We start from the raw sequence: 24093 nt of genomic DNA, 5'->3' as shown, positions 1-24093 counted from the left end.
TCGAATGTACACACTGTAAATCACCGTAATGATTTGCTTAATGCGGTAGGCGGTGAATTTTCTTTTGCAGAAAAGATACCAGGTACTTCATGCTACTTATCAGCCGCCGAGGACGTCGCAGCAATCCTCAAAAAGAAATCCGTACTGTTTCGTTACCCAATCTTCTACACTTTTTTTCCCTGCTACAAACATTTATTCGCGTCGCTGCATCGACTAGCAGAACGGACTCTTACCAATTTTGCTTACATTACTGGCCAATAACAATCACGACGTTTCCTCATAACGATATTTCCAATCACCTCCAACCCGAAAAGCCGACCACGTTTCCGTCATACAGCTTGACGTAGGTACATTCAGGTTTATCGATAGGACACAACAAGTACGAGGATTGAGTTCCAGCCTTACGCGCGGTTGGTAGACCTCAGCGCACGTCGAGCCTTCCTGATGAGGCGGCTCGACTCGACAAGGTGCGACTGCCTCACGAGACGATAGCAACCATGTCTTCCAGTAACCCTGACATTCGATCGCTTGAGCGAATCATATCGAATATGCTTAATAAAAAGTTACAGCAGATTTGTTCGTCTCATGGGTTAAAAACAGGTGGGGTCAAGGCCGACCTGCAGAATCGCATCAAGGACGGTTAGTATCTCCAGAACATCTCCAGAACACATGCATCTCCAGAAATCCTACCAGATTTATTTTCCCACCCAACTATTTTTGCGCGAGGATTACGAAAAGAGTAGAAGTCGAGTTTCACCATAAAAAACCGAAGCTCTACCCCGCTTGAACTCTCTTCTTCATCCAACCTTTTTCTCATCTTCATCTTCAACCTCAACTTCATGGGTCTATCCCTTCTCATTTTTATCCAATTTCCACCAAATCACTATATTTAACCCCCTACTAACGATTCAAAATGTAGCGCTCCATGAAAACTTCACATCCGATCCCACCAACTTTGGAAAAATCCGGGATACGATATTATCCGTCCAGAACGGTTCCGGTCGATCGAGTATGGCGCCTCCGCTAGGTTCAGGCTCCGGTAGTCAGCTTCCCGCCCAAAGTAATCGTAGCAATTATGCTTCCTATGGTTATAACCCATATCCGCAAACTGGTTCCGGCGTGTCTCAACAAGGCAGTGTCTACAATGGCCACAGGGACACTGTTCTTGGGTACGGTCGAGTACCTCCATCGGATAATCTCTTTAAGAACACTCCTTTTTACACCATCGAGATGAGAGTCAGCTCTCTGCAGACGTGCCAAAGTAAGGATTGCGCGCTACGTGGTGTTGATGGCCTGTCTAATATTTTCATAGTCATGAGTAACCATCGCAACTCAGTCAACATCGTTTTAAGATCCAACGACTATCCAGAATTGGCTCGTTGCGGTCCGTACCCATCGCCTATGAGAGTTATGGTCTTTTGTGGCAGCGAGAATACGGGCCCTCAAGAGATCCAGTTCCCACATCAAGCTGAGCTTAAGGTGAATGGGGAAGATATAAAGCATAACCTACGAGGCCTTAAGAACAAGCCGGGATCGACTCACCCGGTTGACATTACGCAACACTTACGACTAAAACCGAGCACGTATACGAACAACATCGAGTTCACTTATGCATTGACCTCGAAGGTGAGTGGATATAATCCGTTTAATTAAGCTCGAGTGAGCCATCCCCTCGGAACTTAGTGGTTCCTATTAATATAAATATAGCTAACAGCTTAGAACCAGAAGTTCTATCTAGCTCTTTATTTGTGCAAGACACATTCGATCGACGAGCTTGTTGCGAAGATCAAGACGAAGAAGATTTCTAAAGCTTCCGTCATTAGAGAGAGTACGATAGAAATCATATTCCCAAACTATGTCGCCATGCTGACCTACTCATAGTTTCGAAGAAGGCTAACGACCCGGACATCGTAACAACATCTCAGGTGTTATCTCTGCTGTGTCCATTAACCTATATGAGACTAAAGACCCCCTGCCGAGGAATGTCCTGCAATCACATCCAGTGTTTTGATGCGAATTCGTTCATGCAGCTTCAAGAACAGGGACCGACGTGGAGCTGCCCGATCTGCTACAAGGCAGTGCCGTTCGAGACATTGGCCATCGATGACTACGTAGATGAGGTCTTGTCGACCACGCCCGACTCGTTACAGCAGGTTACGATCGAACCGGATGGTCAGTGGAAAACTAAGACGGAAGAGCCAGAACCTAGCCGTTTTCGACCTGCCGTCAGTAGTAAGATCGAGGACGACGATGATATTTCAATCATCTCTGACTCTCACGGTTTCCCTAACGGTACTTCCACCAGCACGGCCAATGGAAGGAACAACTATAGCACACCTAGCCGATCTTTTGCTCACAGCGGAACACCCAGCGGAGGTGCTCGAGACACGTCTACGGCGCCAAGATCAAGCCATAAGCGACCGGCAGAGGTGATCGACCTCACCCTTAGTAGTGATGAGGACGACGAACCTATTGCCCGCGCACCGAAGCGCCAGAATCAAGGGACAACGCTTAACGGTCTCAGTTACCCCTCTAGCTACAACCCTTATTAGGAAAATGGGTCTCGCCCACCGCGACCTCGTGACGCTAAAAGACCTCCACGGCCCACAACGAGGCAGCGTCTGGAGAACATGATAACCAACTTTCTGCGACCCAATGGAAATGGTCATGATTAGCACTGAAGGTTAGGTTTTGCCTAGTCCTACGCACTTGACACGATAGTTCTACGGTGATCAGACCAGACGGCACCGAATCTGATAATAACGGAAGTTCCAGGTGGAGGTTTTGTTCTGTACATAGGACCCGATTAGTTCCTCGGGCGGAAGAGTCTAAGTGCGTGTGTGTGTGTGTTTGTGTAAGGTTATGAGGAACGATAGGGGGAGGATTGATCACATCGGCGTTTGGGGGCGGGAAATACCTCTTGCATTTCGAGGCTAAAACGGCTGGATTGCTAAATAAATGAACCAAGTTTACTCTATCCGATGAACGTCTACTTGAGAGGCTTCCATCGGTCTCTTTGCTGTTTAGTCTTAATTTAAGACTGAATACTAATGATATGTACTAGGCAAACTGATTTTGCTTATGTAAGCCTGTCTCGGGTCTCTCGGGCTAGATGGGATTTAAATGTGCAGGGTATGATCTGTTGTGTAACCAAACCCGTTTTGTGTTTATATGTATAGTTGAAACAAATGCGCTTAAGCGGGTAGGGTACCTAGGTGTTTAATTAATTAGCGCCTTGTCCGCTACGCAACCGTTGAAGCTGGTACCTAAACTTTGGAATCTGTAGCAGCTTCAGCCCTGTCTGTCCCACTATATTCTCAGCCTCGAGCTCTACGATACCGACAGTTTAAATGTGTGTTAGACCTAAGAGACGAACGACAGAAGTACTGAAACTTGTTACGGACGGGATTGACGATAAGATAGGATTGGAAGTGTTGGTAGTTTGGAGTAGAAAGGACTAGGAACGAAGATCGGAGCTTTCTATGTGTCTTTAACTCGCACGCACCGAATATTCCTCTACCTCCCGCCTCATGCGCCGCGGAGTACCGCATCTTGGACGATACGAAGACCCCGCGACACCACCGCTAGTGCCTTTACATGAGTAAAACATAAGGTTGCATGGGGAGATAACCTAGATACTCGATATACTTAACCGTCTACGCAAAGTATAAGGAAGAGAGAAAGCGAGAAAAGACAAATAGACAGACGAAATGTCATTCGACCAACCCCTCCCCCCCTTCAACGCCTCGGACCCGAACGCCAGCTTCCTCAGCACTTCATGTCTGGACTTCCTGATGATCGAGCTCGTGCCCATGACCTACCGCGTCGCCAACGAGCTTGACGCCGCCGCCTCCGCGACCTCGCCTGTGACAGGTGATGAGGGGGGTAGGAGTAGTAGTGGTAATGGAAATGGGAATGGGGTAGACACGGCCGCGGGCTCGCATCGCTTAGACGAGGACGAGGAGCGCGATGCGGTGTTCTTCCGGTTGGACGGGTTGGGGTATCGGGTTGGGCTGGGGCTTGTTGAGCGGTATGTCGTTTCCTTTCTTTCCTTCTCCATTCCCTCTTTCCTATACATACATCCACCCATACCCATACCTATACCCATACCAAACAAGCAAACCAAACAAACCAATCCTCTAACCCACAAACCCACAGATTCTCCCGCGACCGCCCCCGTTTCAACGACACCCTCGACGCCATCAAGTTCGTGTGCAAGGACCTCTGGATGCTAGTCTTCAAGAAACAAGTCGACAACCTCAAGACGAACCACCGCGGCGTCTACGTGCTAACCGATAACGCTTTCCGGCCTTTATCCCGCATGAGCGTCGATCCTGGTGGGCAGGCCGTTGTTCGGGCGCAGCCTGTGAGTATATTACGTTTTCCATATATTCCAATTACCTATTCACCTCCATTTTTTTGCTGTTTGCTATCTATATGAAGAAGGGGGCAGAGGGAAAGGGAAAAGCAATACCCATCATTATCACCTAAGCCAATGCTAATGTTCACCAGTTCCTCTGGTTCCCCTGCGGCGTAGTTCGCGGCGCCCTCGCAGCCATGGGCATCGCCGCCACCGTGCAAGCCGAGTCGAGCGAGCTGCCCGGCGCCGTGTTCCAGATCAAGACTATACCCGCGAAGCAATGATCACCTCCTTACCGTCTCGTTTCCGGACGTCACACCATCTAGTTAAAACTAGCTATGATTCCATTCTAGTCTAGTCTAGTCTAGTCTAGTCCAGCGTGAGCTATCCGCAAGCGAGAGAGTATGAGTGTCACCACGCGAACTCATTCATACATACACATGATATAAAGCCCATAAAGGCAAGGCAAGGCAAGGCGTAAAGAAAAGGGAGAGGGTTTGGTTTCAGGCCTAAGGAAAGGTTCTTCTAGCATTTAGAAAGTAACGGCGTTTAGGGGTGTCGGTTGCTACTACTGTTGATGATGATATCTACATATGGTTATTTCTGATGACGAATCTCCCCACGTGTTGCCCGTTCATATAATATACTCCTCCCATCACGTGTTCCGCCGACAGAAAAAGAACCAATCCCAACAACATCCAGCGAAGACCCCCCTTCTATAAAATCCGTTAAACCAAAATTGACTCCCTCGATATCCCCTCCACCCTCCTAAAACCCCGTTGAAATGAACTTGGTTGGATACGGGAGATATAATCTGGTTATAATCCGGGCGGTTACGTACGTCACTTTTACAACCTATGCAAGCAGAATAGGATCAGTCACTTGATCTTAATTATCGCCGGAGCTGTTTTGTTGTTGACTTTGTCTATAAACCACGCCGAACCCCATGGGCAAAGTGTTTCGTGGTAAAGCACATCGCAATAACAGTCATGCCGAAGGCCTCGTAGGGCCAGGCAGATCATCCAAAATAAATCAGGGGGGTAATTACTTTTGAGGGGGGTTGTGGGCAAAGGTAATGCCCTTCTCGATGTTGCCCTTTAGGCCCTCGACGGCCACCTCCACCAACTTCTTCTCCTTTTCGGTGATACCAGCCAAGGGGTTGGTGACCTTCTCGACACCGTTGGGCTATGGAATGATTAGCACAATTTTTTATCAAGCTTCTCGATGGATTAGAAACTTACTCCGAGTTCGACGGGGGCAGAGAAGAAGTCCAAGCCAGTGGCCTTCTTGATCTCCTCACCACCTGGCACACCAGGTAGGTAGACGAAGCTGGGCTCGACAAGACCCTTCTCACCCTTAACCGCCTTCAATACCTTCTCCGCAAAACTAAAGAACGGTTAGCCTTCACCCCTAGAGAATAGGTATAATAGATCTTACCGGAATCCAGCAAAGGCCATGGACAATGTGGCGGAGCCAGCACCGTCCTTGGCCTTAACGACCTCATCACCACCAAACTGAACACGGTTGACAAGGGCATCGTACTTGTCATCCGGGATCGCTACACTAGGGCTGATCTTGCTGAATAGAGGGACAATAGTCTCGCCGGAGTGACCGCCAATGACGGGGACGGTCAGTTCAGAGCCTGTCTTCTTACCTCCAATCTCAGCGACGAAGGTCTCAGCACGGACGATGTCGAGAGTGGTGACACCGAACAGCTTCTGGGGGTTGAAAACACCCTTAGCCTTTAGAACCTCGGCCGCGATAGGAACGGTCGAGTTAACGGGGTTAGAGATGACGAGGATGAAGGCATTAGGAGCCACCTCGGCAGCAATCTCAATCAGACTCTTGACGATTCCGGCGTTGATGTTGAACAGGTCGTCACGGGTCATGCCGGGTTTACCTATCTTGATGAGCTATTTTTGCGCCAATTTATAGGTAGTTTAAAATACTCACGGGGAATGCCGGCAGGAATGACAATGATGTCGGCATCCTTGAAGGCGGCTTTTCCGCCATCTTCCTTAGGTAGGTAGCCTGTTACTTTCTACGACTTTTATTAGATTCTTATTATATCATCGGTTTTTGTCGGGATTGTTTGCTTACAGCAGTGGAGGAGATGTGGGAAAGATCGGTTGCGACACCGGGAGTGTTGACGACATCGTAGAGGGCGAGTTCGTCGACAAGGGGGGAGAGCTTCAGAAGGAGGGACAGGGGCTGTTCGGCATTAGTTTTAAGCTCTTCCTTCGACTACTACGGGTCTTAGATGGCAACAAACCTGTCCAATACCGCCAGAGGCACCAGCAACAACTAATATCTCATCAATAACATGGTTCTCTATTCATTCTTCAACTCGGAATTGTTAAGTTTCATACCGGCTTTGACCATGGTGTCGGTTTAGATTTCGAGGTGGGGTAAAAGTTGTGAGGGACTAAGACAAGGATCTAGATCTCAGTTATTTTCTCTTTAACAAGGTATAGATATATGTTTATTCGTAGGATTGATGGAGGAGATAGAGGTATTTTTGTAGATGAAGTTGTGAAGATAGAAATGGACTACAAACCCGAGCTTTATACGTCGGAAGTTTAGGTATCTACCTCTTGGCTTGTTTGAAGACGGACTTTCTAGGGTGACGAAATTAGAAGAGAGTTGAGTTGATACGCAAAGAACAAGGCGGGGCAGAGGGGGGACATGATGTTGGAAAGCGCTAGGGAATCCACATTAGCTTTCATGCGGTTTAATGTTTGGCGGAACCCCACCATCTCGCTATGGGAATGTACCTTCCGCTGAAACCACATGCAAGTCAGTTAACTTTCTATGCCTTCTCTACCGACATAGGCAAGCGCCTTGTCCAATGATGCCAATTGCATTACTCCAGAATCCTAACAACCTTAACGTCTTATCGTCTCATTGGGACTTGCCCATAAAATAACTCTCTTAGATCGCGTCGTTTTACATCATCCCTCAAGGTAGGTAAGTATAGGTATAAGTATCCATTATTTATCAGATGCCCACCTACATACCTATCGATTCCCCTACCCGAGGCTATTCTACGGAATTCATTATATTGCGTACCGCAACATATCCGAACTTACATCACACCCATTTCCCGAGGTTCACCTTTCGGCGGAATCGGGCAAGGTCGGACGGGCTAAAAGGGAAATCATTCACGTTTAATACCTTTTTGGCTCTTTTAAGGACTCTAGGAAAAAAGACCGACGATGAAGGGCAATTTACTTCTCACTTACATGTATGAGACCTCCCGACTCACCCCTGGCCTGCGATAAGTACTGGGGAATGTAGGAGGATGTAGGAATAAAATCACTCAAGGTAGCCGTATCATACGAATAAGCTTGGCTGCTGTCACACACACCCTTTCGTGACGCCGCAAAACCAGGATTCTCCGGGTAGCCCTGCCATATTAGACTGTAATTATCTCAGCCTACTTCCTCTGCAAAATTCGTCGTTTGAAGTATGCGGGATATGTTCGAAATCACGCAAAATCTGTGGCTCCTTTCTTTTCAATGCATGTATTATTTGAACACTGTTGAGGTTCGGGCTGACTACCGAGCAATTAAATGCATATGCTCATTCCCTAGCCGTCATTCCCTAGCAGTAGTCGCCCAATCCTCGTCGGCATTCTTGCTTCCCCTATGTAAAGCTTACGACTCAGCAGCGGCCTTCTTGGCCTTTGCGCCTCGGGGCTTGGACTCGGGGGTAGGCTTGGGCTCCTTCTGGGATCGGCGGATAGCGGAGACACGGGCAACGGCGGCTTCGCGGAGGTCAGCTCGGTAACCACCGGCGGCGGCCTTGTTGGCGACGGTCTTGTAGATCCTATAGAGTTGCGCGTGTTAATAGACCAATATCCTATGCGATCCAACCACATCTTAGGCAGAATTAGGTAATAGAGGTGACCTATACTAGCTACCATTGCCATAACTTGGCATAGGTATAGCCATAGACCATCTTTTTACGCCATTCTACCCGATATGAAGGTACTTGGGGGTAACTGACTTTCGTGTGGTTTGGCCACCGCTGTGGACAACCTCGGTCGTAGACTTGGCGGGCTTCAGCGAAGCGGACTCCTTCTTGCTGATGACCTTGACACCGTTCTTCTCGGCGGGCTGGACGCCAATAGCCTAATTTTCCAATTGTAAGTCCCAAATCTCATCGGTGTCGGCTCATATCGAGTCATCGCTCGGATCGATCTATTCATACCTTGTCGTTCAGGAAACCGGCATACTAGCTTCATGTTAGCATATATACTCTTAAATGTTTCAATATTTCTTGGAATTTGTAATGAAATCTTACCTTGCGGCTGTTCTTGTTCACCAGGTTAAGAGGATCCCGAGAGAACTGGACACCACCAGCCTCCTTTCTCTTGACGAGGTAGGAGTTGTTGCTTCCTACATATAACACATATCTATCAGTCTCCAATTTATACCCCATTAATCGGGATCGCAATCGAGGCTCGGGACTCACGGGAGATCTCCCAGATGAGGTCGGCGGAGACGAGGTTGCTAGCGGTGACGGCCATCTTGTATGAGATCTAGAAATTCGGAGAATCGCAAGAATGGTAAATTTCGGTTCGATTGTTCTATGACTTTGGCGAATTCGAAAAGTTCACAGCGCAATTGCCCAAGTGTGGGAGTCGCTTAATTAGCTAAATTCGTACTAGCTTCTTTTTATATAATCTGCATAAACCTAATTCATTTATGCATATGACTCGGAGGTGTTCATGGCATTAAAGATACATAGGTACTTATATGGTAGTACGAGAGGCTGTGTAAGCAAATCTCGGGGGGCATCCACTTAAAAACGCGACGACGCAATGTGCACAGACCCTACTTAACCTGAATCGGTAATATTCTACCATTAGGACTCCAGGAGCGGACGGGTTGTCGTCAGTCAGGTCAGTTCAGTGAGACGGACACTTAAACGGATCCACTTCCATCCACTAGAACATCTTCAAACTCGACTTTCATCACTGCAAGTCTGCGAAAGAAGGCCGTCTGTTCCGATGGCTTATCTGTAAATCACGATACCATACCTAACCATTCCATTCTATTCTACTTCTGCAATTGCCATTATTGATTCATTCACTATCTTCTTCCTTCGCCTTCCCTTGTGTCTTTTTTCTTGAACCCTCCTCTTTGCTGTTGGCTCCTATCTACTCGAACCACTCGGCTGCCTCAATCCGGCGACTGTCTCACGATTCTCATTCGCCACCCCTCACCCTCAAACACCACCACCAAACGCTCCCAAGAAACAAGACACACACCAACCGAAAAAATGGGCTACCTCCTCTACTCCATAACCTTCGCCTCCCTCGTCGTCGGCACGATCCTCTACCTAACGCGCAACTACTGGATCCCCCTCTTCCGCAACCAGCGGTACCTGCGCGTGCCCGGCTCCTTCGCAGGCGACATCGAAGCCGGCCTCTCGAGCAGCACCTTCGACCTCGGCGCCAACGTGAGCGGCGGCGACGGCCGCGCCGGTCTCGACGACGAAGCCAAAACCCAGATCCTCGCCATCATGAAGAAGCGCCGTCTCCAGTTCGACGAAGCCCGCCGCGTCTACATGGAGCAGCGCTTCAGCGCGAACGGCATCGGCGCGGATGGGCGCCCTAAGGATCCTAAGTTCGTTAGCTTTTCGTGAGGTTTTGCGCGAAGAATACGCAAATTACAAACTCTAGACTCGGATTATATGCGTGGGTCGTCGCGGGAGGTTGTGTGTATACCTACGCAGATGGGTAGTGTACATGGGTGTATTTGATAGGGAATGGATCTCGGGCTGGCAGGTTGGTTGTCAGCGTGAATATGGATATGGAGGACGGGAGACGGTTAGGCGGATGGGACTAGGCGTAAGCGACGGACCGACCATATTCTCCGCGACAAACATTCGCATTTTCCTTTAACATCTCAGCGGCATGGCGTTTACGGACACGGACTACTCGTTGGCAAGACTGGGTGGCTTTTTATCGCCTTTGGGCACTCGGCAACTCGAACTGAAGCAGGTTATCGACATCGTACAATCGGGCGTAATGGGAAGGGAATCGGGGCTTACAATTGCAATTGAAACCCTTGGGAGATTATATACATAGTATAGTTGCGGAGAGCGGCTATAGGAGGCGAGGACGATAATGGATCGTTCAAAATCTACCTACTACATACATACCCATGACAGTTTTCTTATCTGAATTCAATGATAAAATCTCCCAGCAATGTGGCTAGCCTTCATGTGGTGTACTAAAGTTATAAGCATTCAGGTTCTGGTATACTTTGGGTGTTCTAACATATAGATCAACCAGATCCCTGATCAACTTGCCCCTGTATCCTACGTACGATTTCATGTCATGCGTAACACTCACACAATGACGATGTCGTGTATCGTCCTTTCTAAACACAATGTAAGCGGTGATATATCCCTGAGACCTAGCTACGGAAGCAAGACTTTGAAATTCCGAAAAGAGCATCACAGTCGAGCGCAATTATCGCCCGAGGTTATACTTGTACACAGTTTAGACAAGATATAATACATCAGAACCCAAGACCAACCTAATCAGACCTCCCAAGGCCGTCAATTACTCGTGTTAAATGCAGCCACAAACCCAATCCACATCTCTCTAGACATTTAAAGACGGAAGCCATGCACACAGAAAGATCAAAAGCCAATATTGCTTAGAAAACATTAGGTTTTATTTAGCCATTAAATCTGTTTGTTTTATACTATCCATTATCCATCCATTGATCCATCCGTCCATACATACACATTTTCAGCATCCCATATTCCTCATCTTCCATCGACAAGAAACACGAGAGAGAAAGAGAGTGAGTCGCCTCATCTTCCATCAACGAAACCAATCTCCCATTTCGTCTCGAAGATATCTTTCTTTTTTCTAAATAGCAACGGATCGAGGGGAAAAGCAAATAACGATGGATAATGGCATACCAATCAATGCAGCACCCGGAACGCCGTCATTAAGGGCGGGCCCCAGCATTCATTCTGCCCGTGATCTTCTAATATGTCCGACCTCCTCTAATTAAGCCCGCCCAATCTCAACCGCCAAACGCCTCGTTCCGTCGACGGCATCACAGGACGAGACGTCTTTTCGTTCGGCCGCGCTCGCGGCCGATCCTAGGATGCATAGATGCTAGGAGAGAGAAGAAAAACGGGTGCTTTTTGAAAAATGTGGCGACGAGAAGAGTCTAGTTGTTCTTCTTGACGCCGGCAGGGTCGTAGGTGCGGTCGTCTTCGCCCTCGACTTCCTTGACCATCTTCTCCATCTCCTTGACCTGCTTCTTCCACTGGTCGTCGCTCATCTTCTGCTCCTTCTGGAACAGGCCCTCGTCGGGCTTGCGGTAGCTGTGGCCGAGACGGTCCCAGAAAGTGGTGTACTGGCCGTAGTTGTAGTTGAAGTACAGGTGGTGCATGGTGTGGCAGGCGGCGCCGTTGATGACGGGGCTGTTGGCCACGTACTCGCCGTCGTGGATCATGATGGTCCAGAAGTTGACGAAGACGAACAGACCGACAGATGCGAACTTGTTAAGGGGGAAGAGCAGAGGGAAGACGTGGTAGGGGAGAGACTGCGCCCAGCCGTCGACAGGGTGGAAGGCGTGCGAGGCATAGGGGGTGGGCATGATCCACTTGTGGTGTGGCTTGTGAAGACGCTTGTAGATCAACGGATGGTGAAGGCCACGGTGGATCAGGTAGATGCAGGCGTCTGTGAACAGGATGAAAAAGGGGTACTGCAAGATTTCGTACCACATTCCAGGCCCGTCAGCAGGAGTGTCGTAAAGTCGGGTGTAGCCACGGACGTCCATAAGCCAGAAGGGAACAGTCAGAGCAGACATGCCAGGCATAGACTGCATCGCCTGCTTGATCTCGAGCCACATCTGGTGCTTGAGGTACTTCGGATGCTGCGTCGTTTTTTTGTCAAAGACGAAGAGGTATGAAAGTGTGGCGAATGAGAAGTATAGGACGAAACCGAAAATCCTATGAGTATCGAATTAGTATCGAACATCGATCATACACTGAAAAGGGGGGCGGTGACGAACCAGGTAATTAGGAATAGGGTTGTGAATTGTCGATATATGTTATCCCTATTCCATGCGCTCATATAAGCGTATTTAGTAGGATCGACATGGAAGTAAGGGTTCACTGTCTTGAACTGCCATGATGACAATTCCTGGATTGTGGTGTTGCTGGTTTCTAAGAAAGAAGAGGGAATTGACTTCGCCGGGTGCGCCCAGGCGTAGACATAGTCGGCTATGAAGGTGTCGGTGAGTTCGAGCACGACATCCATGATGAAAGGATTGGAAGGCGAACAATTGAGACGCGATACTGAGAATGAAGGACGATGAGCGAACGAGAGGAAGTCCAAGGAGTGTGTCGGGCGCAATTGTTTTTAAAAACAAATTTGCTATGATCCTCTAAAGTCAGGGAATAAGTCTATGCAATTTCGCGAGTCGCGCGGCGTCCGTCCTGTCAATTGGGGAATATTTCTTTTGGACTCGGAGTTTAGATTGGATTATCGGAGCCAGGGGGGAGAGTCGATGGGGGCAAGGGTCCCTTCGTGCCTGACTAGAGCTAGAGCTGGCAATCGATAAACTTAAACACCGATAAGCGGATGCAACTATCGCCCAGTGCAACGCCTTAAGACTCGGATCTCAGTGCTGAGGATGTAAGTGGGAAAGATAATGCTAGATTCGAGGGGACTATTTCTGCTTTTATTTATTGTAACCGTCGAACCATCCTTCAATTACATCGTCCCATTCAGGCGAGCAGGGATATCAACTGTCGAGATGTCATATCGGTAACGAACTTGACATGCCAGACATTCTGGAATAGGTGGAAAAGGTGGGAAGGTGGAATAGGAGGGAAATAGGAGTCGATGTGCATAGCGCAAGTTAACTTCTGATTCGCCAGAAGCATGACACCACTGGAATCTCAACTATCCGGGGAGCATGTACCTTCCGGTTTGTCCAAGTTCTCCAAGACCCCGGGCTCTTTCTAGTTCTGCAAAAGAGTAGCGGTAACTTATTTTTTTTTCTCATTAGACTCCCTACGTAATGGTTGGTTTAAACCTTTTTGGGTTACGTGACTGCCACAAACGCGCTACAAATCGGCTCATCGTCCGCGATCTGATAAGGAGGAAATGTAAGAAACCCCACTTTTCATTCCCGCATCGAACCGTTCTTTACCCAATGCGGCCTCGTATTCGTATTCAATATGATCCAACACGTGGAGATTGACGCACTAATTACTCCTGTACAGCCGACCTTCTACCGATCGAAGCCCGGTAGACTCGGCCCTGAATGATCTCCGTCGGGCGCCGAGAGTCAGATCTTTACCGATTCGGCCAGAAGTCATTGTCTTTTAATGAAGTTATTTACATGCAACAGCCTACGAAATTCCACGAGACTGTGAGTCAGCTAAGCAACGGTGTGAGCTTGACGATTTTCATATAATTTTGGAACAGCTCACTCTTCGAATCGAGAACCAATCCCGACTCATTCTACTAAGTACAGTGCTTACAATCTAAAAGCCAACATTGGAATATTCTTACGATGTCATCCACAAATTCACGGCTTTGCGCTAATGGAGCTGTCCGACAGGTCTGACATAACACGACAGAAGATTTTCATTTTCACGCCAGGTCTCATATGTGGGTTTAACAAAGCTTTGCTCAATCAAAAAGTAATCCGCTATATATAAGTCTCTTCTAGAAAGGAATTTATCAGTGCTCAGGCTCGTCTGGTCCCCTCGGCACAGTGTGATCGACAGCCCATTGCCGAATGCTATCGAAGTTTCTGCAAGTATGCGGTGTGCTGTAGTTAGGCCACGGGTCACCATCGTTGAATGGAAAGTGGAAACTGAATACGCCAATGTCGCCCTGGCACATGACGAATTGTCGCAGCGCGTCAATGCAGTGATCGAGATGACCCGTTAGATCCGGCGGAGGCGCAGATGTGTCCCCTCCTAGAGGCGAATAGTAGTCTTTATAGACGTTCTGTCGTAACAGATTCAAGCAGTGTAATTGGTGGAACACCTCGACAGCGACTCGATAACCCGGTTTTCCATTCGGATCGGTGATGGCCAGAGAGACGTCGGGGTTTAGACCAAGATTTATCATCTCTTCCCGAGATATCATTGTGTCCCCAACTGGTATTGATGTTAGCCTCCATGCCACTCATATTCCATTCAACATATTTCGACTTACTGGCTGAAATCTCATCCCACCTCGCATCCACGTCATCGCCCTTGCCAATGAAAGGGCCTTTTGCTATTGCGGGCAGATCGAAGTGCTGTGTCTCATACTTTACTGCGCTAGCGGCGGGTGCTGTTTACAGTGTTAGCTTTCAGCTCGCTTAGTTAAACAGTCTCTCTCTCTCTCTTCAACTTACACCATGACGAGTATTTCTTCGTATAGTCAGAGTCTGTTATTTTAGAAGTCTTCGTGCAGAAGGATAAGGCGAAAAATGTCAAGGAGATCGATAAAAGAACGGCATGGCATAGCCAAGCCCAATTCGGGCTTAACTTTCGCAACCGAGTTGGTATTGACTCGATGTCTCTGGCTTCTGTCCACCTCTCATCTAGTCCTTCCTCCTTAGCAAGGAAAGGCTCCTCATCTAGAGTGTCTAAAGTGACTGAGCGATACGACTTCCCCATTTTGATTGAGCAGAATTAATAAAGCACACCAGGTGCAACGAAGAAACGAAACAAATGGTAAGAATTACACCCTACATAGGACGGAATCGCCACACAAGAAGAGGAAGAAGATTATGGGCGAGATGGTCACGAATAAAAGGGAATGCCTTTCTTCAGCCCCGTCCAGGGTCAATAGGTCATAGCAAGTCGCTACGAGTTGCGCGCCAAGCATAATCCACGAAACGATCCTCGATACGTGTGGAGGATCATCGTTGATTGGCAATTCGCGAAAGATTCAGTTATCCATCACGAATGTTACAGCATCAGTGTCTCAGCACGCTTCAAAATGTATCATGGTCGCGCTTAAGACCAAGAAGAGCGCGGGTTTCAGGGGTATGTTGCCATTCTTGGGCAAGAATTAGAGTAGAAGGGTCTCCTAGGGCGTCATGTGGCAGGGGGTATGAAACTCATGAAATTGTACTGAAGCTTTTTACTGGTTACAGTATACGAATAATGAACAGTCAGATATGCGATAATTATCAGCCATTAAATACTAAAGATAGTCGAGTAAGTAATAATACAAACTTGATCGCAGTTTAGAGAGGCTCAAATACGCAATGTCATGAAGGTAATTGATTCAAATCTCCTTCTCCAGTCTTTGATTTTCAAGATGAACAGATCAGAACTAGGGGATCGTTGTTAGTGGAATGAGTCTTGTTTCAGCTTGGTCTCGAAACGTCAGGATTAAGCGATTATGAATTATGTAATTGCAAGGGTTATGAAAACTCCACTTATGGAATTCTCAGAGAATAGTTCTTCGTCGTGTTATTAATTACGTGCGCCCAGAAGATGAAGATGCATCGTGAATCCATTGTGAACTAGCAATCACTGATAAGAGTGTAGGAATATAGTACATAGGTAGGCAGGTAGGTAATAGGTGGTAACTTCCGATTTTAGTTGTCAGTTGATCATCCAATTGGAAGGGAAGTATTACCACTGTAAGGTTTGCGGCTCAATGTCGTAGTTCAGGGACCAAATGCCAACCCACACTTTGAAGGACCCAACTGGAAGGAACCAATACGCAACTAAGAACCGTATGCTAGGTACCTGGTTTTGGCTAGATAGGCCTAATCTTGGATTCTAAACCTACATCCACATCAATCCGCTTCAAATGTCGAAAGATGTCATTCCGGCAATATAACTGAGCCATGTTTTCAGCAATCAGCCCTAGTGGGGTTCTGGACAATCGTTGTTGTCTCGACTTTGACCATCATACGATAGGCGTAACCCGACTGACCACTATGGTTTGACGCAACGTACGATAAGGCATCTCAATCTCAAAACCTCTACCAATTTTTAGCCTCACTGGTGATCGTCCAAAAAAGGAGGCCCCCCAACCCTCTTCATTCTAATCAAAAGGGGATTCGTTCAACTTACGAGTTAATAATATATCGTCAAGAGGAGCCATCACAATGAGTCGAATACACCAATTCCCCTAAGATGACATTGGCGCACGAAGATTCATGGTATAGAATCGTCGAGAGGCTGAATTCGAGTTCTTAAATCCCATGCGCATTTGAAGCAATGTTGCCGAGTCATTGTAACCGATGCTCAAATTTCCTTGACGAAGCTCTTCGAGAGCGCAATCGAGGGCAGGTCATTGGTATTCCTCTTCGACTAGTTACTCTCGGCCATGTCACGATAGTATTTCATCCGAGGGAGTCTGATCATCGGGAATCTCGCTTTTTACTTAACTCTCTATCAAGCCCTGAAATAAGCAATATGTGAGCTAATGCAAGCACAGTGACGCCATCGTCGAGTTCGCCACATACTCGGTAGCAATAGAGACCGACACTCCGGTTCATGGCAAACAGGGCGTCAATGAGTGGCTTGCCAAAGGTAAAGGGCTGGGATCCAAGCTTCGTTAAAATAAGCCTAGGAATAAACCCAAGTTTTTTCGATCCCGATGGGATTAGAATTTGGATCTCACGGACACTGCGGGGGGCACTTTAAGCTCTCACATCTCTCAGAGCTTAATTCATCATCATCTCGCATCTTTCCCTGTTTATTAGCTAGGCCACGCGCGTGTACGTCCGTTTGAAACGGCGCTCGGGAAGTCTGGTGCCACAGAGCAAGATCCGATAACATAACGGCTTGAAGGTGGAGAACCAATCAGTCTTACCTCCATGAAGTTTATTCTATGACCTCTATTAACGTACGCCTATCTCACTAGTCGCTTGCATCGGAAAGTTTACAGTTTCAGAGTCCATGTGGCGGCTGACTCATTCCCTAATTAGCCGCTGTTCGCCAAAGGTATCACGTATCAACCGTCGGTGGTGGGTGGGGGAAATGGGTTCGGGTCAAGCTGATTCTTAGAAGATGTGGATAGCCGTGAGTTTATGCATCGGGCCGGGTGATAGCGCTTTCGCCTACCTTATAGGTAGGTCGACGACGACGACGAAGGGATGACGGAGTTTTATCTTCCGGATAAGATATGGTCATGTTGCTTGCTGTAAACAAAAGGATGGAAGAATCAAGACGACGTGTTCTGGTGTTGGTGAAGGACCGAATTACTTCCTGGGTCGGTACCTACGTACCATCAGGCTGGACAAGAGGATCAACTTGGCCAAACACTCGGGATTCTCATGCAAGGCATTTGATGCTGCAGGAGTCAGATAATCATTGATGACATACATTGGTACATCGCTCGTCGCACGTAAGACGCTGGATGTAATGCCCGGTAATATATTGAGGGGGAACATTGAAGGTTCCGTGGAATTCGGGTAGATGTAGTAATCTGCGAAGCGGCTTATACCCGCGCTCATGCAGCCCAAGATGAATATGTACCTTGTAGGCAAGAATCCGGGGTTCGGTCGTCGGGGATAATCTACTTGATATATGACGTTTCCAATAGTTCTAGGCTGCTGGCTATTTGACACTCGGATATATCCTATAGGTGGGATCTTGAATGTGACAGGGTTAATACAACTATGTTTTTGGTGATAGGTGCTCCCGGGACTATTTAAATCCACAGAATACTATCGATACCTACCTTGTAGTATATGACTTATCGACTTTGCTATACTACGATTACCTAAAGACATTCTACTCATATTTGGGTTAGAGTTATTTTATGCTTCAATATTTCTTTCGTAGTTAGTACTTTTTGACTTGCCCGCTGGAATATCGCTTTGGCTTCATGCGGCCGGCGTAAGACTTAAGAGCTTAAAGCTTGAGTAGATAGTCCCAACATACTGTAACGTTCATCCGCCTGATCTAGCATCTAGCATTATAGTATTACGCGTACAACTCAAGGTTCCTATAAACGCACCAACAAGCCAAGCCTTCTTGCCCGAGGTCACATTGATGTGCTTCGTAGTAGGAACTAAGCTAGGTCGAGCTTTATAGGTATAAGACAATTGCCATTGATTCGTAAGCTTCTTTTACTGCCATGTGGCACCTAGTAAATTGCGACATAGCGTATTTATATTTAGCTAGTCTAGTGATTAGTGAATACTATGTGTGTAAGTATACGAATTAAAACTTTTATAGATCAAACGGCAAGTATAGGCGAATCTTGCGATGCATACCTAGGTAGGTAGCTATTGTATAAAATATTTTAATACGTAGTTATTGAAAAGGTCAATGAGACGAGACGAAAGCTTCAGCTTAGGACTCTAGATCGAGTGCTTCATGATTATTTTTATCATTGATGGCAACATGTACGTTGATGAGTGTTGCCAAATATTTATTATGACGAAACTTTGCATGTCATAGAAATGTACCTTGCTTTGTCTAAGCTGCTAGACAATTAGATATTGCAACGTCAACATGTTCATCATTGCCTTTTGCGAAAATGTATAATCAAGATATGTGTAGATTTAATTTTCCTTATGCGACGTGATTTCTACCCGTCGTCCGCCTGCCGTACAAGCGAGGTTTCCTTCAAAGGATTTTGCCGAATTTAACACCACCCCGTTTTATTACAATGGAGACGAGTCATGACCCGATAAAACCTAGTTGCGCAGCCCAGACGCCGTCCGTTTTGTGGAGCTGAGTTGGACGGTAAATTTATATTGGAGATAGGTACCGGCTATGAAGACGCCATGCCGTGGCACTGGGGTTAACTTATACCCGAAAGTGCGGGAATGCCCGGAACCTACATAACCTTATGTTTAACATTGATTGGCTGAATCAATAACGACTTTCAACCAATGAGACTTTAGAGTTTCATGTAACATTCTAGCTATTTCTAGTGGTGCCGATGATGACAATTCTATTGTACATCTTACAATTGCATTTCTATAAAGGCGAAACAATTGATTACGCTAACGTCATAACTTAAGCCACCTTATCGAGTGAAGACGTATCGCAATTATTCCCTCATATTCTCTAGTATCTGTTTAGATAACTACGCTGTATTGCTAGTCACCTGACTACTTACTTAGATGAACAGCAATATTACTTGCAGTTTCATGCGCCTTTAAAAGTTGCTGTCAAAGGTCGGTCTCAACTTAGGTCTTCCAACTGTAATATGCAGGCTAACGAGTAGGTCTCTTAATCTTGCGTATTATTGCTCTTTATATTTACACCGGTCTATTCTAATGGCTAATAGATGTTTGATCTGCGGGTTGTGAAGAACGACTAGAGTTCCAACTACCTAATAAAGCAACCCTAGCTATGTACTCTAGGAACCAAATGATGGAACCTTGAAGCTTCGTAGCCTGCCTAAAGGATACCTAAGTAAGGTAGGCCTCCGATCAAGATTCAACCTTAGATACGATAAGTACATAGGTACAGTAGCATTGCCGCAAAATGCGTGATTTTGTACTAGGTACTTCGAAAAGGTGGGGGAACAAGTGGTCACGCTTAAAAAGCTGAAGCTTTCTAACGTATTTGGGTACCTTGCTCTAAGCTGTAAGCTGGGCTCACGCCAGCCGTTTACTCACCGACCAGTTTCCATAATTTCTTACATCCTGTCCCGAGCTGGATCTGTTGCTGGCTCTCTCCTTCCCTATTGCTCCCCTGTCATCCAACCTCGGGAAAGCAGCACGTACAGTAGTCTTCTTTCCCGTACAAATGCAAATGTACCTTGTGGCAAGGTTCCGGATTACCTAGGTACATACATACTACATACACACATGCAGCATACTGCAGACACGTAGCGCAAGCACAAAAGGAGGCGCTGAGACGATGCAACACATCGATGGATCCCAAAAATTGTCTTCATACATTTGCATTGCAGTAGAAGCCAAGCCGCACCGTTCAATTCCATGTCTATGTATTATGTACTACCGTGTGCGTGTGGAAGTGGATGTAGGTGAGTTAGTACTGTATGTACGCTATTATGTACCGATGTTTTTGCCAGTGTACCTAACCCACTACGCTTACCAACTTCGGCTAGGTGGGGGCCATCTGCGTACCTAGTTTAGTCTCTTGGCAGCGTGCGCGCCCCAGTTCCTCCGTGAAATCGCGATATCCACAATTCCACAAACTTCCCAACCCACAGGTGTGCGGCGGCAGGTAGCTTGTACTTCTTAGGCGCGTACCCATCCTAGTTTTAGGGACCTTGGTTTCCCTTTCCTGCTAGCCAATGGATCCCCCATGTCCCCACTTCCATGCAGGTAGCCTTAACCCGGCATCCGCTAAAAAAAAAATAAGCTGTACCGTAAAAGGTAAAAATCCGTTACTATCTGGAGAGTTTGAAAAAAAGAAACTAAAAAAAAAGGAACCTGTGATGTAGTACCGAAGTGGATTGTGTACATTGGCCCGTTGTCTCTGCAACCCCCTTGCAACATCCTCACAATCCGTGCATTGCATGGGTCCGTCGCCCGAACCCACCACAGCCATCAGACATACTTTCCACCTTTCCACATAACAGGCAAGACAGGTCATGGTTCTTAATCCAGCTCGTGCCTAGCCTAGCCCCCAGGCCCTGGTCAAACAAATCTGAGTATTACCAACCTTGGGTCTCCTCTTCTCTCTACCATCCCTTCTTTTTTTCTTCATCTGTTTTTGTTTCCTCAACACCAACTAAGCTTATCGTGCAGCCTCATCTTAGTTGCCCCATAACAATAACAACATCGTAACCTATCGCGACAAGGACAAAATCCATCATTTACGATTTACACGATTGCGCCTTCAATAGTTTCGGTAACTACATCGTCATCTTTTCCCTCCACACGACTATGCCCACTGTTTGACGAGACCAGGCTAAGTCTCGTCTCGCTCGTGCAATTGGGTTGTGTGGGTGGGAGATTCCTCGCGTCTAAAGTCGAATAGGAGCTGCAGGGAGCCTACCGAAAGGGTTGAAACATTACGCGACGCTTCGCCCACGATCTATACACGAATATAACGAATACGATCGCGATAAACGCGACACCGCATCCGTGTTAATATAATTAACCTCTTTCATCTCGCGATAAAATCATCTGCGCCGTAGTATCATTATCTCACGATGTCTATGTATCAACACCGCGGCATACCGCAAAATGCGGCGCGTCTCAATGAGCTGCTTGATCAAATCCGAACTGAATTTGACAACCAAGTCCGTATAAATGAAGGATGTGAACAGCAGAGTAAGTCCCATACAAAATAATCCCATATGTTGGTAGACGCAAAGAAATATCTGTAATTGCTGGTTGCGCTTAATCCAACCCATCAACTATTTACTATTTGAGTCTAGCATTTCCATGCGATGATATACTAACACATCGTTAGTCCAGCAGCAAGTCCAAGAAGCTCAACTCATTCGTGAGAAAGTCTATCAATTAGAGCAACAGCACATGAATATCAAAGCAAAGTCAGTAAATCTTACAAGATCTATTCTAAGAAATAATGATTGGAGCATGTTCCTAACCCCTGTCACTATAGGTATGAGGAGGAGATGGTCATACTTCGTCGTCAACTCGAAGCCGCACGAGGAGGTGCCCCTCAAGCCGCTCTACCTGGGCCCCCTCAACATGGTGGTCCATCGGCAGGTCCTCCACCTCCTTCGATTGGCATGGGCAACAATCTTTTTAGTGGTATCATGACCGGCCAGGGAGGTCAAGGTGGTGGACTCCCTCCACAGCCCACTCCCCAGGATCAGGCTCCTCCTGGACCTCAACATCAGATGCCACAGCCGCCTCCGGGACTCCAAGGACCACCTCCACCTCCTCCGCCCCCTTCGCAACAGCCCCCTTTCCAGCAGCCCTACCAAGGCCCGGCTCCTAACGGGTTTCCTGGTCAACCTCCTCAGAGTACTGCTTCGCCCGGGCCGGGAAAGCGCGGCATCGGTAGGCCTCCAGCTGGCGGACCTGCTACACCGCAGATTAACACCCCGATGCCATATGCTGGACCCGGAGCATCACCACAGGTTGCGAACCACCCGACCCCCGACCACAGAGCTATCCCTCCCCACCCTGGCCCGATGGTCAACAACGCCCTTGGCGACTTAGATGTAGAGCGTCTTCCGGCACACGTCAAAAAAACTAGGGATGATTGGTTTGTTATCTTCAACCAGCATGTTCCTCGTATGCTCGACGTTGATCTAGTTCACACACTTAACCACGAAAGTGTTGTGTGTTGTGTGAGATTTAGTCACGATGGCAAATATGTCGCAACTGGTTGCAACAGATCCGCTCAGATTTACGATGTTGCCACCGGAGAAAAGGTTTGTGTCCTACAGGATGAGAATGTCGACATCTCCGGAGACCTGTATATTCGAAGCGTCTGTTTCAGTCCCGATGGCAAGTATCTAGCTACTGGAGCGGAGGACAAGCTTATTCGTGTAAGTCAGCTTCCTTCTATTTTTGTATACTTGACTATTTTACTAAATGAAATAGGTCTGGGATATCGCCAATCGTACGATTCGGAACACCTTTGCCGGTCACGAGCAAGACATCTACTCTCTAGATTTCGCACGAGACGGACGAACGATTGCATCCGGAAGTGGCGACAGAACTGTTCGACTTTGGGACATTGAACACGGTACCAACATGCTTACCCTCTCTATTGAAGATGGCGTTACGACCGTCGCAATTTCGCCAGATACGAAATATGTTGCTGCTGGTTCGCTAGACAAGAGTGTCCGCGTCTGGGATATTCAACAGGGATACCTTCTTGAGCGCCTCGAAGGTCCTGAAGGCCATAAAGATAGCGTTTATTCTGTTGCCTTCTCTCCTAACGGGAAGGACCTTGTGAGTGGCAGTCTGGACAAGACTATCAAGATGTGGGAATTATCGACCCCCCGAGGCGTGTCGAACCCCGGACCTAAGGGCGGCCGATGTGTGAAGACATTTGAGGGTCACCGAGTAAGTCTCTAAATCGTCTTCCCATAATCCACCATGCTAACAAAATTAGGACTTTGTACTTAGTGTTGCTCTCACCCCCGATGCTAACTGGGTCATGTCGGGCTCTAAAGATCGTGGTGTCCAATTCTGGGATCCCCGAACAGGCTTTACTCAACTGATGCTCCAAGGCCATAAGAACTCGGTCATCTCCGTAGCTCCTAGCCCGACGGGTGGTTACTTTGCAACTGGGTCTGGCGACATGAGAGCGCGTATCTGGTCGTATCGGTCGATATCTTAAGAGGAAACAGCGGCGACGGCTAAACAATCTCTAGCTCAGATAGAGCCGTCGGACCCCGGAGAAGAGAATATTGCCCTGGAAGATCTCTCCACTTTAATGAATTCAATCATGGGCTTCGATGACCCGGTTTCGCCATAGATGATGACCCCCGCATATGTAGGAGGGATAGGTTTTAGTATTTAGTTATCCTTAGGGCTCAGGAGGGCTCTAATTCGCCTGAAATATGATTTAACGTAGCCTTCGGGTCTTATTGCCACTGTCAAAGCGAAGGCACGCTCCTCGGACGATTATGAAGGTGTGGATATGAGGTGTACTTGGAGAGAACGGGGCAAAATCTTTTTTTTGTAACGGTCTCCATAGGCTGGCGAGGCTTAGAAGGCGCGGTTTTAATCTCCATTGTTAAGAACAAACAAACGTGTAGCCTATGTCATTAGTATTGCTCAAAGATTTTTTGCTAGTAATGGAATCAGCGTGATAAATTCAAAAACGCTTCTTGGACATTTTTTGCTAGGGTATGG

The 24093-nt window shown here is 47.3% G+C and overlaps 8 protein-coding genes across 8 annotated transcripts; 4 read left to right on the top strand and 4 right to left on the bottom strand.

The window, feature by feature from the left end:
• The first annotated feature begins 58 nt into the window (after positions 1-58).
• On the top strand, positions 59-3053 carry GGS22DRAFT_157108 (PINIT domain-containing protein). The gene is made up of 5 exons (XM_047960454.1): positions 59-639; positions 920-1261; positions 1313-1626; positions 1726-1828; positions 1882-3053. Exons 1-5 carry the CDS (start codon positions 498-500, stop codon positions 2550-2552), a joined length of 1572 nt encoding a protein of 523 aa, XP_047821247.1. The 5' UTR covers positions 59-497; the 3' UTR covers positions 2553-3053.
• Positions 3054-3710: 657 nt separating this feature from the next.
• GGS22DRAFT_186244 (transport protein particle component) lies at positions 3711-4644 on the top strand (the record flags this gene model as incomplete). Its single annotated transcript, XM_047964428.1, has 3 exons — positions 3711-4030; positions 4159-4366; positions 4513-4644. The coding sequence occupies 3 exons, from the start codon at positions 3711-3713 to the stop codon at positions 4642-4644; spliced, it is 660 nt and encodes a 219-aa protein (XP_047821246.1).
• A 760-nt stretch (positions 4645-5404) lies between these two features.
• On the bottom strand, positions 5405-6742 carry GGS22DRAFT_178538 (malate dehydrogenase; the record flags this gene model as incomplete). Its single annotated transcript, XM_047963586.1, has 7 exons — positions 5405-5545; positions 5602-5746; positions 5798-6260; positions 6314-6401; positions 6461-6571; positions 6633-6664; positions 6730-6742. 7 exons carry the CDS (start codon positions 6740-6742, stop codon positions 5405-5407), a joined length of 993 nt encoding a protein of 330 aa, XP_047821245.1.
• Positions 6743-7497: 755 nt separating this feature from the next.
• On the bottom strand, positions 7498-9073 carry GGS22DRAFT_109112 (60S ribosomal protein L28). The gene is made up of 5 exons (XM_047957886.1): positions 8837-9073; positions 8666-8760; positions 8573-8596; positions 8369-8493; positions 7498-8188 (listed from the first exon to the last, which is right to left on the bottom strand). The coding sequence occupies exons 1-5, from the start codon at positions 8889-8891 to the stop codon at positions 8017-8019; spliced, it is 471 nt and encodes a 156-aa protein (XP_047821244.1). The 5' UTR covers positions 8892-9073; the 3' UTR covers positions 7498-8016.
• A 142-nt stretch (positions 9074-9215) lies between these two features.
• Positions 9216-10578, top strand: GGS22DRAFT_157100 (protein precursor). Its single transcript, XM_047960453.1, has one exon. The coding sequence runs from the start codon at positions 9647-9649 to the stop codon at positions 10010-10012; it is 366 nt and encodes a 121-aa protein (XP_047821243.1). The 5' UTR covers positions 9216-9646; the 3' UTR covers positions 10013-10578.
• Positions 10579-11030: 452 nt separating this feature from the next.
• On the bottom strand, positions 11031-13315 carry GGS22DRAFT_157099 (C-5 sterol desaturase). Its single transcript, XM_047960452.1, has 2 exons — positions 12412-13315; positions 11031-12349 (listed from the first exon to the last, which is right to left on the bottom strand). The coding sequence occupies exons 1-2, from the start codon at positions 12657-12659 to the stop codon at positions 11563-11565; spliced, it is 1035 nt and encodes a 344-aa protein (XP_047821242.1). The 5' UTR covers positions 12660-13315; the 3' UTR covers positions 11031-11562.
• Positions 13316-14022: 707 nt separating this feature from the next.
• GGS22DRAFT_157097 (uncharacterized protein) lies at positions 14023-15490 on the bottom strand. Its single transcript, XM_047960451.1, has 3 exons — positions 14761-15490; positions 14577-14696; positions 14023-14518 (listed from the first exon to the last, which is right to left on the bottom strand). Exons 1-3 carry the CDS (start codon positions 15023-15025, stop codon positions 14094-14096), a joined length of 810 nt encoding a protein of 269 aa, XP_047821241.1. The 5' UTR covers positions 15026-15490; the 3' UTR covers positions 14023-14093.
• Positions 15491-20878: 5388 nt separating this feature from the next.
• On the top strand, positions 20879-24062 carry GGS22DRAFT_157089 (WD40-repeat-containing domain protein). The gene is made up of 5 exons (XM_047960450.1): positions 20879-21582; positions 21725-21806; positions 21878-22775; positions 22831-23298; positions 23348-24062. Exons 1-5 carry the CDS (start codon positions 21462-21464, stop codon positions 23573-23575), a joined length of 1797 nt encoding a protein of 598 aa, XP_047821240.1. The 5' UTR covers positions 20879-21461; the 3' UTR covers positions 23576-24062.
• The last annotated feature ends 31 nt before the right edge of the window (positions 24063-24093 follow it).

This window comes from Annulohypoxylon maeteangense (genome assembly GCF_022496945.1).
Source record: "Annulohypoxylon maeteangense strain CBS 123835 unplaced genomic scaffold GGS22scaffold_4, whole genome shotgun sequence".
Taxonomy (NCBI): domain Eukaryota; kingdom Fungi; phylum Ascomycota; class Sordariomycetes; order Xylariales; family Hypoxylaceae; genus Annulohypoxylon; species Annulohypoxylon maeteangense.
Note: the sequence above shows the minus strand (reverse complement) of the source record. Positions and strands in the feature narration are given on the sequence as shown.